Genomic DNA, 16,847 nt, shown 5'->3' with positions numbered 1-16,847 from the left:
AAACTAACCTAGATCATTATTTTAATGCAGTGTACTTATTGATGCAGTAGAACAAGCAGAATTTTGTTCTCGTGTTCGAGACCATGACTTGGATTTCAGAACTGGAATCATATACCTGTGAGGAGATTCCTGGATTTAGGATACTGATCTGGGAAACAGAACCACTCTTTGCCCTTCCTAAGACTTCCAGGCACATCTGACCAAGACCTGCATTTTTCAAGAGGTCTTGTGGCTTCTGACTCTGAAAATCCAGGGTCCTTGAAAGCATATTGGGGAACCTCCAAATGAGAGTGAACAAAATAGCTTCAATTCTCAAACTCTCTTAGGCCTCTTCCCAGGCTGTGACTCCTGTTTGATAGGAGCTGCCTAAAAACATTTATCCTCCTCAGAACTCATTATGTCAGTCACCAAAAATGGGGCAGTATTTGGGCTGCCGTAAGTGTCAAACCACTGTCTATCATGCTGCTTAACATTGCTTTTCTGTTTCTGTATATGTCCTCACTGGTCTCTATGCATTTGTTGTCTCTGGACTGTAAGTTCTCTAGACATAGACCTTTACAGCTACCTCCATCATGACAGGGACATCTGGGTATTGTGGGTAGTAATGACACCAATAAATAAGAATGACTATGTATTTATCACAGAGTTGTTTGGACCTGAAGGCACGAGCTGCTGGTCTGCGGCTTTCTTCAGTCTCTTGGTGCCTTATAAATAGAAGGGCAACATTTGCATCTTCTCGTTTTCACTCAGTTGATTTCCAGTCCTAGATTTTAGTCCAGATCCTAGCTATTTAAGGTCCTCAGAATGGCACAGAATTCAAAAACAACATGATAGCATGCCATAGCCTCACAGAGCAAATATGGAAAGAATCCAATCAGTATGAAAAGACAGTTGTAATTTTGTTTGCGCACACTGTTAACCAGCTTCTCCCAAACAGAAAAATAAAGCCGAGAATTGTTTTCTGCATAAAACTGAGCATTTAGCTCAGTTTCTTCCAGAACAAGATAAAGGCTCGATAATTTCCTTAAAATTCCTGAATGCTCAAAGGTCAACTTGTTTAAGCAGATTCTCTATAGCAAATTCTGTCACGTTTTCTGTTGGAGAAGGGAAGGTTTTTGAAGTAATGTGGATCTTCCTGATAACATGCATGTGAAGATTTTGAGGTCATGTAAATGCAATAAGCAATGCTTTCAGTGCGCTTTCTTTTCCTTTGGTTAATTTTCTGGACCTGTTAGCCTGATAGAGGTGAAGCACCTGCCAGATGGGAGCTGGTACGTTGTTCTCCCGGCCATTTCTGTCTCACGATGAGGCTGTGCAGGAGAGTGTGGCAAGGGCAGTCTCGCCTTGTACAAACAGGTCTCAGGCTTCTCCTCCCCTTCTTCTCAAAGAGCAGTAGGTTAAAGCCTATATGACCTGCCCATGCAGATGTTCAGTAAAATTTAACATTCTGTCCTTTTTGGCCAGGTTAGCACCATTTTCTGGTTCTGTGCAGGGGTTTGAAGTGGCTTTGCAGACTGTTAATAAATCATAGTTTGAATGGCCCTACTCTACACTAATAACAAGTTGTGGTAGTCCCAGCAGGGAGTTTCTGAGCCAGAAAATCTGCCTAGAAGTCACTGTAGCACTAGAAAAGTCAAGTCTTTCCTGCTCTACAGGGAGCTGAACGTCCACTCTGGATCAAGGGTGAGGTTGGTGTTTTGCTTCTTAGAAACATCCATGGTAGCAGCCCTTCCCATGTTTGAGGCACACCATCGTAAAAGCGGCATACCTGGTCTGAACTGTAAACACAGAGCCAGGGCCCCCGGGTGTGCCCTGGATGTGCCCTGGAGACCGGCGGGAGCGAGCGCAGCCCTGAGCCTCGCCGCCACGGGCTCCTCTCCCTCCCTGGGAGTCCGCTTGTCCTTCGGAGTTTGCAACATTGACTTAAATCTCTGGTCCAGTTTAACCACGTGCTTGGGTAGTAGGCAGCACCAGCGGCAAGGTGGCTCCGGGATCGTCCCTGTTGACAGCAGTGGGTCTGTGGCTGGATTAAGCTAATAATCACGTAAACTCGCTCCCACCGTCATTTACACGAGGGGCAGTTCACCCTATACCAGCAGTGTTTGGGCATGTGTAAGTGTATGCATAGGGCGCACGCGCAGTTTGTGCCTCCTCTGGGGTCTTCTCACACCTGAAAGCAGTGCCGGCTTCCTGGGAATTTACCCCCTCGACGGGGACGGCTGCTGGCGCGCTCTGCCGTGGTGCCCTGCCTCTGAAGGAGACCTGGCGGCAACCGAAAACTGAAGTGAAACTGATGGCCTCTCCAGCGAGAGTGTCCTGAAGGACATCTCTCCAGCAAGCATTTCATCTTCATGACACATTGCTGCTCAGGCTACTGCTTCGGGAGAACAGAATGTGACTCTGGCTGAAACTCTTTGCCTTGAGTGCAGTCTGAGGGAGGATTTTGTCTCCACTGTTTCCATGGCTGGTTAATTATGTTCACTCCAGACAACAAAGAAGTGATGTCAATTAGTAGTTTGGCCGAGTACTTTTGGTGACATCTCAGTGAGCACTGAACAAGTTATTCAGCTGCAACTCTTATCTGCAGAACAAAGTTCCTTTAATTTTATTCAATTTTACAACTGACTTTTACATGCTGTTAATATAGGCATGGCTATCTTCATTTACACTGAGTCTTCATAAAAAAGCATTACTTTTGTGTGACTGCTTTCTTTTTTCCTTTTTTTCCCCTCCTGTGGAGAAATGGTTTGAAATAGATCTAGTCTTCTACTCTAATAACATCTGTCTTTCTTTAACTGCTCAAAAAGGCAATGAAATTTGCTTCTCAAGGTGTTTCATTACTAGCTTAGGGTCCAAATCTGAACCACCTTTTAGAGAGTGTGTATCTCTATTGGCAGACGTTCTCTGGACCATTACCAATTCCTTTTACTATGTGCATAGGCCAGTTATGGGTTCATTTCATATCTTTATCTTTGCAGAATCTTTTTTTCTTTTTAAATGTGGAAGAGCTTGTGCTGGTGAAAAGAAAAAAGCATTTTAGGGAAATGTAATAGGTATGGCATAAACTTAACAAAATCAAACATCTTGAGAGAGTGAATGAATCTGCTAGACTGAAAAACTGAAGGAAACAGAATATTTTGAAAAGCAAATGAAATTGGTTTCAACTCCTGTTTGGAAACTTGCTCCTGCTCTTGGTGAGGGCCATGGTTAATCTCATGGTTAGCCCTTCTGGGAGGAGCAGCTGGTGCAGCCGTGGTGGTCCCTGGTTGCCAGGGCTGGAGCCAGGAGCGTGGGGCAGCTCAGCCCCAGGTGCTTGCAGGCTGGGACACGGGCACTCGGTGCTCTGGCTGCAGATTTGATGCCCGCTACTATTATCTTTGCGTAAATGCATGGTGAGAGTTAAGGAGCAGTTGCGCCCCTCAAATGTGAAAAGCAAATATTTGTTCTGCAAAACTTGAAAAACAACATTTCTGGCTGGTAGCGAGCAGCCCGCCTGCCTGGACTGAACAGTTAACAAGAAACCTTTTCTTCTTTCTATAGCAATGCATGTTTTTCTTCTCCCTTTTGCCTTCTAGCCCAAACCAACTAAAGGAAGGATGCGCATCCATTGCTTGGAGAATGTTGATAAAGCCCTTCAGTTCCTGAAAGAACAAAGAGTGCACCTGGAAAACATGGGCTCTCATGATATTGTGGATGGGAATCACAGGCTGACACTTGGCCTTATTTGGACTATTATCCTGAGATTCCAGGTAAAGATGTATACATACATACATACATAAACACACATACACGTTTGAGTTTTCCATGCTTGTTTGTAATATGTTTTATTATGCTTATTAAGCGTGGAGCACTCCCAAGCCCTCTGGTATGATGGGAGTGAAAGATGCTTAGCATCTGGCAGAACATGCTTCAGAACTTAGAGGACAGAGTATAAATTAATCTTAATTGTACTGCTGATCTGTCATGGCAGCCGACGGGAGTTAGAGGCTTAGGTTTCCTGTGTCATATGCTTTTATTTTTAAAGTACTAATAATTATGAAGCCCCAGAACCCAAATAAACTCTTTTATTTTTATTTCCAGCAAGTTCAATCTTTTAAACACTTAAAGTAACAGCAAGTTGTTTGTAAAGCTATTATCTTTCAGTTTTAACTGGTACTGTTAATGTGCTTTTAACTTGCTTCTCTTGTTACTGTTGAGAGCCAGAACATCTTTCCAAAACCTTTGATGTTTTAGCTTTCTTTAAGTTTCACTTAAAGCTGTTTGCAGAATTAGTAGGGGTATTTCAAGTTCTTCAGATAGATAATAAATGATGGGGAAGGGAGTACTTGTCTGAATGGAAGGGTACCTCTAGCTGTTCATGGAGGTCCTGCACTGAGGCTCTGCGTGCAGATCCAGGGAACGCTTTCTAGGGAGAATTAAAAAGAAAGATCCCTCTGACAGACTGGTTAATGATTCGCCTCACTGATAGCACCTAAGCATCTTGCACATAGCATCTTGCACACATTCCTGCGGAGCAAGGGGGGACTGCTACCCTCAGCTGTTCCTACTTCAGCAGTGATTGTCCTTAACCCACTGACTTTGTGCTGAAGCAGAGTTGGGGCACTCACAGCAGGTGCTTTTGTGTCTCAGCTGGAGGCAGTGATTTCTCATTTTCCAGCAAGATGCATGTTGATTTTTGCCCTCAGTTAACAAAGGCTAGAGAGTTCTTTTTCAGAAACCTGCAATAACAATAACATTCTCTTAACTTCCATATGGCTCAGTGTTTTTCCTAATATGAAAGTATTTTGCCTAATTTTCAGTGATGGCTGCGGAATTTCACCAAAGACTTTACATTAACTGAGCAGTAGTTATGTGGTACAGTACTTTTAAAAAAAGTATTGAGGCATATCCATAAGATAAGATATATTTGTTTATCCTTATGGAATATCAAGTTTTTCTTTTTATGTCTGAGAATCTAAAATATATCTTTGTGATGCTACTAAAGGCAGATTTTTGCCTCCAAGCTTGATGTCAGAAAATGTGTTTACTCCTGTGAAACCCCTGGTTAGGTTTTGCCTGTAGGTTTCCTAGCAAGGACCTTACCTACCACAGATCCTCGACTCCACAAAGATAGTGTGCTCAGCATGCTGCAGGATGCATGCAGCACCTTGCAGGATGAGACTATACTGCTGTATAAAACAGATTTTGCCTTGATAGTTGGAAATAAATATTCTGGTGAAGTTTAAACCTTTTTCTCTATGGACTAAACAAGTAATAATCCTCTGGTATAATAAAGGCAGATGAAGATTTCTTTTGACGTGAAGGCACTTAAATGAAGAAGAGCCTTATGTACTCCTTCCTTGCCACTTGTGTCATCTAAGATTTCCTTGGTTACTCATGTTCTGATATAAATTTATTTCATTTTTTCAAAAAAGGCAAAAAAAAAAAAAAAGGTTTCTCAGCAGTGAACTAATTAGAACTGCTTTGTTACTTTTAGATCCAAGATATCAGTGTTGAAACAGAAGACAACAAGGAGAAGAAATCTGCTAAAGATGCTTTGCTTTTATGGTGCCAGATGAAGACAGCTGGGTGAGTATAGATTAAGTGATTATCTCTAAAGCTCTTCTTATAGCATTTTAGGTTTTCACTAAAATCACTTTAAATGGACAAACACATATCTCTCCTTAAATGGATTGAACCAAAAGGAGTGAATTGATGTTTTTAAGTCAGAAAATTCTGAATTGATTATATTGTTATAAGTTCTGTATGATAAACATCTGAATCTGATAATCTGTGAATATGGAGTAATATGCCAACTCTTTTTTATTCTTATTCTGGAGAAATAATGATGCATTGGATGCTTCCTACCAACTTTTCCCTCTTTCCCTATATAATGACATACAGATATGCAGAAAATAGCTTTTTAAAAAACAATTTCAGAAGCTTTGTCCAAGTCTACTGTTCCTTTGGAAGTTGTGATAGTTGAGTCCATTCTTGTAAAGAATGATATACCATTTGTAATATGTTGTTATTGTCAGAGTGAAAGTGAATTTAATCTGATTCCTGAGTTTCAATTTTTTATCATGTAATCTGGGAAAGATATATAGGGACCAGTCCTGTGCCATCTAAGTTACCATTAAACTCTCCCTTTTCAGTACAGTGTGAGCAGGCCAAGTTTGAGCTGGTGATTGGTATGTTCTGTCTGCACTTGTGTGTATTGATTGACTAGGATTTTCTGAGCATTAAAAACTATTCTTAACTATGGTCTCTTAAGGCAGACTACCATCCAAAGCCTAAAGTCCAAATGATACTATTTAGTAGATTGTATTTTTTACTTATTTTCAAAGATCATACATAAAATTGCTTCTTTTCCAATGGCATAAGATGCAGAAGTGTATTTTGTGTCAAAAGTGCTGAAATGTGTGTTCTGGCATTCATAAAGTATCCCTGTCCTGCAGACATAATGTCTTTCTATATCTATTCAGTGTAATGTAGTAGGAGCCACCCAGCAGGTGGATAAAATATCAGCAAAGGTGAAGGTTAGTCTCCTGTCTTGGGTGAATCGTCTACTGTAAAGTAGAAGCTTGTGGAAGCAGAATTTGTTGCACAGAATATATCTTGAGCGCTACAAGGAAAATAAAACCAACTGGCTACTGTTTCTTGCTGCCTGGTTATATAGTTTAGCCACATGCGTGTCTAGCGTGAGTTTGAATATCTGTGATTATCATTTTGTTTTTTCTACTATGAAGAGGTTTTTTCATAAATGGAAATACTTCCAAAATGTCTTTCTCTAACAACTACCTTCTTGCATAACTAATATCCATTATTTATAGGAATTCAATATGTTTCCACCATGAAACATGGATGACCATGTAATTAATGAAATGGTCACTTTTGCATTATTCTAGTGATACTTTGTCTTCTCAAGAACTTCATTAAAAGTGGGTTTGTGAGCAGCATGAACTTTTCTGAGTTCTTAAAATACCTGAATCACCAAGTAGATTAATTTTGCGTCAGTTTTTCCATGGGACATGAAGATGGCCATCACATACATCTTGTTTTAAAGTCAGAAAGTCAGATGGTGGATAGGGTCAGTTCTTGAAGCTGCTCATGGCAGCAGACCATTTCAAGGAAAACTTAATGTATCACTGCTCCTGTGGCACCTGCAGCCATCCGAAAAGGTTTAACTCATCTCTTTTCATCCAGCTGTTCCTGCTCCTCTTGACATTTTGAATACCTCTTCAGTACTTTGCCAGCAGCTGAGTCAGGAGTGGGCTTTAGACTTGTAGGGATTTGGAATTTCATAGACTGCAGATTGGGCAGCAAGTTATAAAATAGTAGCCTGAAGTGATTTCTTTGAAGGACATTTAGAGCCTTTCTTGTTGAATGCATATCAATTCAGCTGGGTTGACAAGAATAAATGAGAAGCGCTCACCTCTACTGTCAGTCTGATTAGAAAACAGTCATGTTGATGGATAGTCCACCGTGGGATGGCACTGTCCCACCCTTATTTTACAATAAATTTGGCGCTCCTTTTAGTGACATAGTTGCAGAGCTGCAACTGTTGACATATTGATTGTGCTGTTTTTGTTTTTTGTTGCATCAGTTATCCCAATGTCAACATTCACAACTTTACGACAAGCTGGAGGGACGGGATGGCTTTCAACGCACTAATACATAAGCACAGGTATGTGTGAGTAAATGTCTTTAGGGATTATGAAAGCTTAAACTGTTGCACTGCACACTGTGTTTTGCAGTTACTTTGCAGCTTGATTGTAAAATCTGTGGGGAGAAGAAGCTGAAGAATTGCAGAGAGTTTTACAGCATCTTGCCTTTTACTCTTGTGGTCACTGAGCTCATCTGGGCAACAGCTTCTCACATTGCAAGTCCAAACAGGTTTTGCATTTAGCTTCAAGAGAATGAATTATACATGCGAGATTGTCTTTCTTTGTGACTGACCAAGTTGGAAAAAGGTTTTTGTACCTTACTGAGTAACCTGTGATCCAGCCGAGCAGCCTGGAGTACGGGGAGCTGGAGGGAAAGAAATCACTGAGAGGGATGGCAGGATCCAGTGCAAGGCCTCCGTGTGGCTGGGGATGCCACTCATTGGCAAGGTCTTTTGGTGAAGTTAGTGGGACGGCTTGCATGCATACACCAGCATGAAGAGAGACTACCTGACCCTAGCTGTGACTGTTAATCTCTTTCCCAGATCACCTTTATCCCTAGTAAACTATCCTCATTTTTTGTCACAGGCTCAGTTCTGCTGTGCTGGCATATGCTAGGCATTACTTCACTCCTTTGATACTCCTGTTCAAATGGAGAGGGCTACTGGGGAAGTGAAACCTCAGCAGTGCAAGGGGCCAGCTTTTCTGAGGACTGCAGATTTTATTTCATTTGTTCACTTGAGGGTGGCTGCTTTGTACTTTGGGAAATCTAAAGAATTTTCCGTCCTGTTTAGGCCTGATCTGATTGATTTTGACAAGCTGAAGAAATCAAATGCACACTACAATCTGCAGAATGCTTTTAACCTTGCAGAGCAACACCTTGGTCTTACTAAGCTCCTGGACCCTGAGGGTAAGATTTCCTGCCATTTCAGCACTTCACAGCTCTTTGTGGGTTCTTTTCTCCTACCCCTCCTTATCCCAGGGTGCTGTCTGGTGACAGCTTTTTGTGCAGGAAGAAGGAGCAGCTGGATGTTGCTGACTCACCAAGTGGCACAGCCAGAGCAGCAGGAGGAAAGGCAAGAGGACTCCTGCAGAGGGCTGAGCAGTGGGAGCACAGAAGCTCTTAATCCTGAATTTATATTCCCCCACCTGACAAGATCACTGGCCTGGCCATATATACAGAAAATTGTTCCAGTTACAGGCATCCTTCTGGCCTGCACTGAGAAACCATGTCTGTAAGCCAAAAGATGAATAATGTGGATTTGACCAAACTGTCACAGGCTGTCAGTAAGATGCAGGCTGTGCTCTGTGCTGGGTGTGCGTGCTTGTGCGCCTTGGTAGGAGGACTCACAGCACCAGGACAAGAGCTTCCTTGTCGCGGGGCCCGTGAAGGTCATGTGTTCAGGCATGTTTCTTCTTGCCGATTTTCCAGTGCCTGAGAATTGCTGCAGGAAAGGAAAGAATTTATTTTCCATCTGTACCTCTCAAAAGATTTGCCTGGACAGACATACAATTAGTTTTGAATTCCTGTCTCCGAATGCTGATACAGCGTCAGCGTTCCTAATTAACGTTGTCTGTCAGCTCACGAGGCACGCAGGCACCAAGCAAGTTTTTCAGCAGGCCGTGGCGAAGTCTGGCACTGACTCGGGGGCCCCCCATGCCTGCAGCCCCCCGGTGCGGGCCTTAGCCGCAGTCCTCACCAAGGCAAGCAGGCGAAGGAGCACTTCTCGGTCACGGAGGTCAGTGCCGTACAATGCCACGTAATCCAGAACTAGTCCGAAGCTGCTGGTCTCACTTCTGATTAGGACCTAAATCTTAGGAGCTGAACTGCCACTGAACCCATCTCTCTGCCTCTTGAACCCATTTTTATTGGATTATTAGCTCTGTTGTTTTAACCCTCACACCCGCAGTGCGCTAAGACTACTCTTGTTTGGTTTTCAGATATCAGTGTTGATCATCCTGATGAAAAGTCAATCATCACCTACGTGGTGACATATTACCACTACTTTTCTAAGATGAAAGCTTTAGCTGTCGAAGGAAAACGTATCGGAAAGGTTTGCAAGTTCATATTATATATTGTTACAAAGCAGTTTAAATCTTTCTTTTATTTCTTTTTATTGTTGAGTGTTGGTCTTCTCAGTCCATTGTATAGTAGTTTTTAGTTTTGCTTTGGAACTTGTTTTGAACGTTAAATATTCCCATATGACTATTAGGAGTATTTAATTTCCAGCTGCCTCTTACTAGAATACATTTGGCCAGCCTTTAACTTCTGCTTGTTAGTTTTGTATCACTGCTGATTTTCCTTTCCCATGAATTGCTCCTCACCCTCTGGGTCCTCCCTCTGTCTTCTGGAGCCCGGAGGAGTCTCTCATTTAGAAATGTGCAGTCATTCACTGCCTTTTGGCAAGGCTGCCACTGTCCTTACAGCTGGCAGACTGAACGCAAATTCCTTTTTAAGCCTCAACTCTGCCCCTCCGTTGCCTTGGGATCAAGGGAATTCACTGCTGAAAAACGCAAGGTCCTCAAAGCTGAGGGACCCCAGCCCGGGAGTGAGTGGTCTGGTTCATAAGCCAGGTCTCCCAGTACAGTTTCTTTTGCTTAGCTTGTTGGATGTAATGACTCTCTAGAGCACTGCCCTTGTAATTCAGGTTGTTTTGTGCTGCTTGTTGCAGGTGCTCGACAATGCCATTGAAACAGAGAAAATGATTGAAAAATACGAGTCGCTGGCTTCCGACCTTCTTGAGTGGATTGAGCAAACCATTATTATCCTCAACAATCGCAAATTTGCCAACTCGCTAGTTGGTGTGCAACAGCAGCTACAAGCATTCAACACTTACCGCACAGTGGAGAAACCACCCAAGTAATTTTAATCTTAGCTTAAAAAAACAGTGGTCTTGTTTTGTTTAGTCGATCATTGATATTTTTTTAAACAAACACATCTAAATAGTTTTAATCTTGGCTTAAGAATTTATTTTTCTAAACAAACCCAGATATCATATTTCTAATTGGCACTGATTGTTATTTCTCAAAAACTATTTGCTTTATGCTGTGCGCACAATGCACATAATAATAGTAATAACTGTGTTGCTTGCAGGATCTCAGAGTCCTGGAAGCTGTCACTTCACTGAGATGCCTGCCACGTAATATGAGTGGTAATAGCATACCATCTTAGTATAGTAATATCACCAGTCATGCTTGCTAGCAGCATATAATACCAATAATAATGGTAAAAGAATTTACTGTTTATTCAAAATCAAGAGGAAGTTTGTTTGGCTTGGTAAAAAAGAACTATGCTTGCTAAAAGTGATATATCCAAAGCCATTCAACTTATTTCTGGAAAGTTTTTTTTAGCATTATGATTTCAGCTCTGTTTTATTTTTGTCTAATGTAAGTTTTAATGAATAATCACAATCCAAAATATTACAGACTACTCAGACATCTCTTTAAATTGCAGTCTATTCCCTAGTGCCTATGAAGTTTGTGTGTTTCCCAGGCATACAACTCAGGGAAAACAGTGGGAAGAATTTATTGACTGCAGTAGACTTTAAATAAAACTTCCATTTCTTGAAATGATAGAGTAAACTAGGACAATGCACACAGAGTAAATCAAGTAAAGAAAAAATGCTGTCTTCTGTCCCCTAAAGGGATTTAAATCTAAACACACAGATAACTTGACTTCTGTGCAGGTTTTTTTGCTGTTTGACCCAACTGGTTCCAGGAAATGTGTGGGCTCTTTTCATTGCTTCCAGCTTTCACACAAGCTCTTCCTCTCTTATCTGAATGCTCCATTCATAACATCAGTATTTTTAGGAAGTACTTTATAACACCTTAGGAGCAGTGAAGGCTTTATTGTAACCTTGTTCTTTTTGGAAATTTTGTTTAGGTTTACAGAAAAAGGAAACCTGGAGGTGCTGCTTTTTACCATCCAAAGTAAAATGAGAGCCAACAATCAGAAAGTGTACATGCCAAGGGAGGGCAAACTCATCTCGGACATTAACAAGGTAACGGCGCGAGCTCATCCTGTGGGACTCAGAATTTTCTTTTTTTTTCAGTTTCAGCATCCTGGGAAGAAATGCATCTGGCTGCTCCAGCCTTTGGGGCTATAAGGGACTGGGGCAGGAGCGAATGATCTTTTGCCCTTGCTCAGAGTCACTAATCTGAACGGTCGTCCCCGGGTGGCTTCAGCACCTGTATCCTCTGGCGCACCTCCTGCCGCAGCGCAGGACACTGGAGGAAGCGCCGTGGCTGATCTTACGGGTTCCTGCCCAGGCTGGTACTGTTTTTATGCTGGTGCAGCTGGCAGAACAGCGGCAGGTCTGACAAGCTCTCTCAGAAATGACAAACAGCTTGAAACTGTGAGCTTTCCCCGTTTGTGTTTGATCGTGCTCGGCATTCCCGGAGCAGCTGCCATGGGTGTCCGCGGCCTCGGTCTGCGTCCTACAGAGCAGTGAACTGTACAACTCTCCTGTTTGCATTAAGCCCCTGTGCATGCCAAAAGTACTTGCTTTTCAGGCAATTTCACCTCTGTTAGGGTTTAGAAGGATCTAGGTAGTTTGTGGTTTAATTGTGGCTATTTTTGTTGTTTGTAAGAAGACTTGAAAGGTGATTAGCTTGCTTTCAACATGCTTCTAAGACTTGTTATTTTTACAGTATTAATGACATGCATGTGACTGACTTTTTTCTTGGAAAAAAGGTCCTTGCATGCAGCAAAATTAACAGAGCTCTTTACTTGTTTTTCCTTCTGAAGTGGATGTAATAAAGAACAGCAATCATAAGTTGATTTCAGAGGTGAAAGGGCATGAATCTATTTCTCATTATCTAAAAGAAAAAGGTACAATCCCTTATTTGGAAACAGCACTTACAATATTTTGAAACACATGCTCTCCTACACATTCAAGCCACATAGTTTGCTCAAGCTTGTTGAGACGAACAACAAATGTTCTCAGGAAAATGCATCTGAGACACACAAGTTTTATACCCTTTACTCTGAAAACAAATGAATGAACTGAGAATAAATTTTAAATCATAACAGTATATTAGCAGACAAGGTGTAAGGTCAAATAATACAAACCAGATTTTTTTTGTCTTATAATTAAATAAACCAGTTCTGTGAAGTTTGGTTGTAGTGGATTCAGTACTGATATCATGCTAAGTAGATGTGTCATTTATCATTATCTTGTAAGAATATGTATTTAGAGGATGCATTTTTTTTTCCTCATCTTCAGGCCTGGGAAAGACTGGAAAAAGCTGAACATGAACGAGAACTGGCACTGCGAAATGAGCTCATCAGACAAGAGAAACTGGAACAACTTGCACGCAGATTTGATCGCAAGGCAGCTATGAGAGAAACTTGGCTGAGTGAAAATCAGCGTCTAGTTTCTCAGGTGCTGCTTTCAGAATTGTCTGTGTGACTAAAACGATTCTCATGAGTAATTATAGGTTACAGTAAAGAGAACATTTCCTCCGTTATGCCAAGTATTTTACTGAATATATTTATTATATGTGTGTGTAATTTTGTGTGTGGATATTTTAGCTTATATATGTATATCTTATATGTCCTATCTTTAACGCATTTAGGATACTCATTCTTTGAATTAACCAGTCGATACTCGGGAGAGATTGATGAAGAAATAGCTACCCACAGTCAGGGTTTTCTTGACCTGAACAGCCCAGTTCAGTGGAACAGCCCAGAAGTGAATTTTATTTTCTAATATTAGAGATGATTTAAGATAACTTTAAAAAGACACCAAACCCAAACCTCGTCCGGATGGCCACCACAATTCTTTCCGCAAAGCCAGTAGTTATTTCTGAAACACGTCTGCCAGTTTTATTAGAGGAAGAGTTTTCAAAGCAATAGGGGATCTTGGATTTGTTAACAAATGTATTTTGCACAGTCAGAAATCACGTTAGAGTTTGAGCAGTAAGGCTTTTCAGTTGAGCAGCTGTTATTGAAGAGGTGCCTCTGTCTTTACAGGATAACTTTGGCTTTGACCTTCCAGCGGTAGAGGCTGCAACAAAGAAGCATGAGGCCATTGAAACAGACATTGCAGCATATGAAGAACGAGTCCAAGCTGTAGTTGCAGTTGCAAAGGAGCTTGAGACTGAAAATTATCATGATATCAAACGCATCACTGCAAGAAAGGACAATGTTATACGCCTGTGGGAGTACCTCCTGGAGCTGCTCAGGGCACGGAGACAACGACTGGAGATGAATCTTGGTCTGCAAAAGATTTTCCAGGAAATGCTGTACATTATGGACTGGATGGATGAGATGAAGGTTAGTGTTACCTATTCAAGTAGATCAAATGTTTTGGAGAGGTTTAGAAGTCCTATCTTATAAAATTTTATTTGATCTTTATTATAAAATTCCTCTTCATCATTGATGCAACTTACATGGAGGTCAAGTCCCTTCTTTGCTTTAAAAAGCACAGAATTTCTTCCTATGTCTTCTCCTGGGATTTGGAAAGGGGAAGGACTGTGGCTTTGTTCTTATCTATCAGCCAGCAGAATTTGGGAGCTGTCTGAGGAAAGTAAGGTATGTGTAGCTCCACAGAAGCCCACAGTACCTGACGTGAGTGCTTGTCTTTTCTCTTGCTGAGCTAATGTAGCTTTTCATCATCTGAGACTTTGAGCTGCATTGAACAGCATGGTCAAGTTCTTCATGGTGATGGCCAGTGATTTGAAGAATATTGGCCAAATTCACGTTAGCCATGTCTATATACATTTGAAATAGTTCTACTTGCACAGTTGGTGTTTCTCCAGACTCAAATCAGTGGAACCAAAGAGGACAGAGTAATGCATGAAGGAGTCATTAAAAACCAAACAGCTGATGTCTTCAGCCCACTTCCCTTGCCTTTGTCATTTTGATTAGGTGCTTCTGCTGTCTCAAGACTATGGCAAACATTTGTTAGGAGTTGAAGACCTGTTGCAGAAACATGCTCTTGTGGAAGCTGACATTGCTATTCAGGCTGAGAGAGTGAGAGGGGTCAATGCATCTGCTCAGAAGTTTGCCACAGATGGAGAAGGTAACTAGTAACCAGCAAGCCCTTCTTAGTCTTAATTTTGTACGAGATTATAAGTGTTAAGAGTTCTGCAAGGCAGATCAGGTTAAATTCAGCACCACAGTAAGAGAATTGAGCTTGATTTGTTCCTTCTTGACTCATTATGTCAATGATTAATTTGTCCAGGTACCTGCTCAAAGAGTTCATGATGGCACTGTGTTCTGCATGGGATGTCACGCTCATAACCAGCGGCAACTGTAGCCATCACTGTTAATTTCCCCTTCTGTGTTTCTAATACAAACAGTTCAAATTATTGGACCCAGTCTGATATTGTTCCCATTTATACAAATCAAAAGCAATTCCACTAAATCAGTGACATTAACTAGAGTAAATAGTGTTCATTTTGTGCTATTGTGCATTAAGGCTGATATAACTCTGCAGCAGTGAATTTTGTTTCACTGAAAACAGTCATGAGTGTCTTACAGAAGTTTTTTGGTTTTGCCTTCATTTAAAATCCAGCATTTTCTAAACTGTGTTACTGTATGGTGGAGCTTGAATAGTTTGCACAGTGTTTCAGAAGACTATGAATTCTCCTATATAAACTTTACAGATGGAAGAAACAAGAATTAAGAACTCTATGTATGCCTCAGCTGTAGAGAATGAAAATAAACCGGTCCAAGTTGTAATGTACATTGTCTATCTGAACAGGTTACAAACCCTGCGACCCACAAGTTATCAGGGACCGTGTCGCTCACATGGAGTTCTGTTACCAAGAGCTGTGCCAGCTCGCAGCCGAACGCCGGGCCCGCTTGGAGGAGTCTCGGCGCCTCTGGAAGTTCTTCTGGGAAATGGCTGAAGAGGAGGGTTGGATCAGGGAGAAGGAACAGATCCTATCATCCGATGACTATGGGAAGGACCTAACCAGTGTCGTCCGTCTCTTGAGTAAACATAAGGCATTTGAAGATGAAATGAGTGGTCGCAGTGGCCACTTTCAGCAGGCAATAAAAGAAGGTGAAGACATGATTGCGGAAGAGCATTTTGGGTCAGAGAAAATCAGAGAGAGAATTAAAGATATCCGGGAGCAGTGGGCTAACTTGGAACAGTTATCTGCCATTAGGAAGAAGCGTCTGGAGGAAGCCTCTCTCCTTCACCAGTTTCAAGCTGATGCTGATGACATTGACGCATGGATGTTGGACATCCTCAAAATTGTCTCCAGCAATGATGTTGGCCACGATGAATATTCTACTCAGTCTCTGGTCAAGAAACACAAGGATGTGGCTGAAGAGATTGCAAGTTACAGGCCGACCATTGACTCACTTCATGAACAAGCAAAGGCTCTACCGCAGGAACATGCTGGATCTCCCGAAGTGCAAGGAAGATTATCTGGAATAGAGGAAAGATACAAAGAAGTTGCTGAACTGACTCGGCTGCGTAAGCAGGCCTTACAGGATACCCTTGCTCTTTATAAGATGTTCAGTGAGGCAGATGCTTGTGAGCTTTGGATTGATGAAAAGGAGAAGTGGCTGAACAATATGCAGATTCCAGAGAAGCTGGAGGATCTGGAGGTGATCCAGCACAGGTGAGAATGGCTTTATCAGGAAGTTTGGGGAATACTTGGGTTTTTTTTTAATATAAGCTACTTTTTTCAACTTTTGTATGACTTAGATTCTTCAATGCCTTTGTGATCTTTTATTTTCTCCAGATTTGAAAGCCTAGAACCAGAAATGAACAATCAGGCATCACGTGTTGCAGTGGTGAACCAAATTGCTAGACAGCTAATGCACAGTGGCCATCCAAGTGAGAAGGAGATCAAAGCACAGCAAGATAAACTCAACACAAGGTAAGTGAGTGCCTCATGCTCATGAAAAAGTGACATTGAATGAAATAGGTAGAGCAGGGCCATTTTTGTTTCTTGTATGTATCTTTTTAGATATTCTGATGTTGTTATCTGAAATACCTTCAAGATAAGCCTTTAACTGTAAGCATTTCCCTAACTGTAGGGAAAAATGTTGTGTTTCTCAAATGTTTGATTAAAAGCCAGAATTTTGCCCTTGACTTCAATCAGGTCCTCAGTGTATCAATTTCATTTTTTTGAGAGCTGGAAATTTACTATATTGATTATTGTGATAAAAAGAAAACTCATACAACATTTCAAGTGAACTCATTTTTTGGCTTCAAAATGAACTCAAATGCATTTAGATGT

General features: G+C 41.5%; 1 protein-coding gene across 3 annotated transcripts in view; it reads left to right on the top strand.

Moving 5' to 3' along the window:
• Nucleotides 1–16,847, top strand: part of SPTBN1 (spectrin beta, non-erythrocytic 1) — a 140,957-nt gene that overhangs the window by 84,922 nt on the left and 39,188 nt on the right. For all 3 annotated transcript variants that reach the window (XM_062571685.1, XM_062571684.1, XM_062571686.1), the window contains 12 exons: nucleotides 3,576–3,749; nucleotides 5,477–5,568; nucleotides 7,586–7,666; nucleotides 8,438–8,553; nucleotides 9,585–9,697; nucleotides 10,316–10,503; nucleotides 11,527–11,644; nucleotides 12,869–13,027; nucleotides 13,618–13,920; nucleotides 14,515–14,668; nucleotides 15,353–16,223; nucleotides 16,347–16,484. In XM_062571685.1, coding sequence (XP_062427669.1) covers nucleotides 3,576–3,749; nucleotides 5,477–5,568; nucleotides 7,586–7,666; nucleotides 8,438–8,553; nucleotides 9,585–9,697; nucleotides 10,316–10,503; nucleotides 11,527–11,644; nucleotides 12,869–13,027; nucleotides 13,618–13,920; nucleotides 14,515–14,668; nucleotides 15,353–16,223; nucleotides 16,347–16,484 — 2,507 coding nt within the window. The remainder of the gene's footprint in view (nucleotides 1–3,575; nucleotides 3,750–5,476; nucleotides 5,569–7,585; nucleotides 7,667–8,437; nucleotides 8,554–9,584; nucleotides 9,698–10,315; nucleotides 10,504–11,526; nucleotides 11,645–12,868; nucleotides 13,028–13,617; nucleotides 13,921–14,514; nucleotides 14,669–15,352; nucleotides 16,224–16,346; nucleotides 16,485–16,847) is intronic.

This window comes from Rhea pennata, chromosome 3 (assembly GCF_028389875.1).
Source record: "Rhea pennata isolate bPtePen1 chromosome 3, bPtePen1.pri, whole genome shotgun sequence".
Lineage (NCBI taxonomy): Eukaryota > Metazoa > Chordata > Aves > Rheiformes > Rheidae > Rhea > Rhea pennata.
This window is presented reverse-complemented; position numbering and strand designations above follow the sequence as displayed.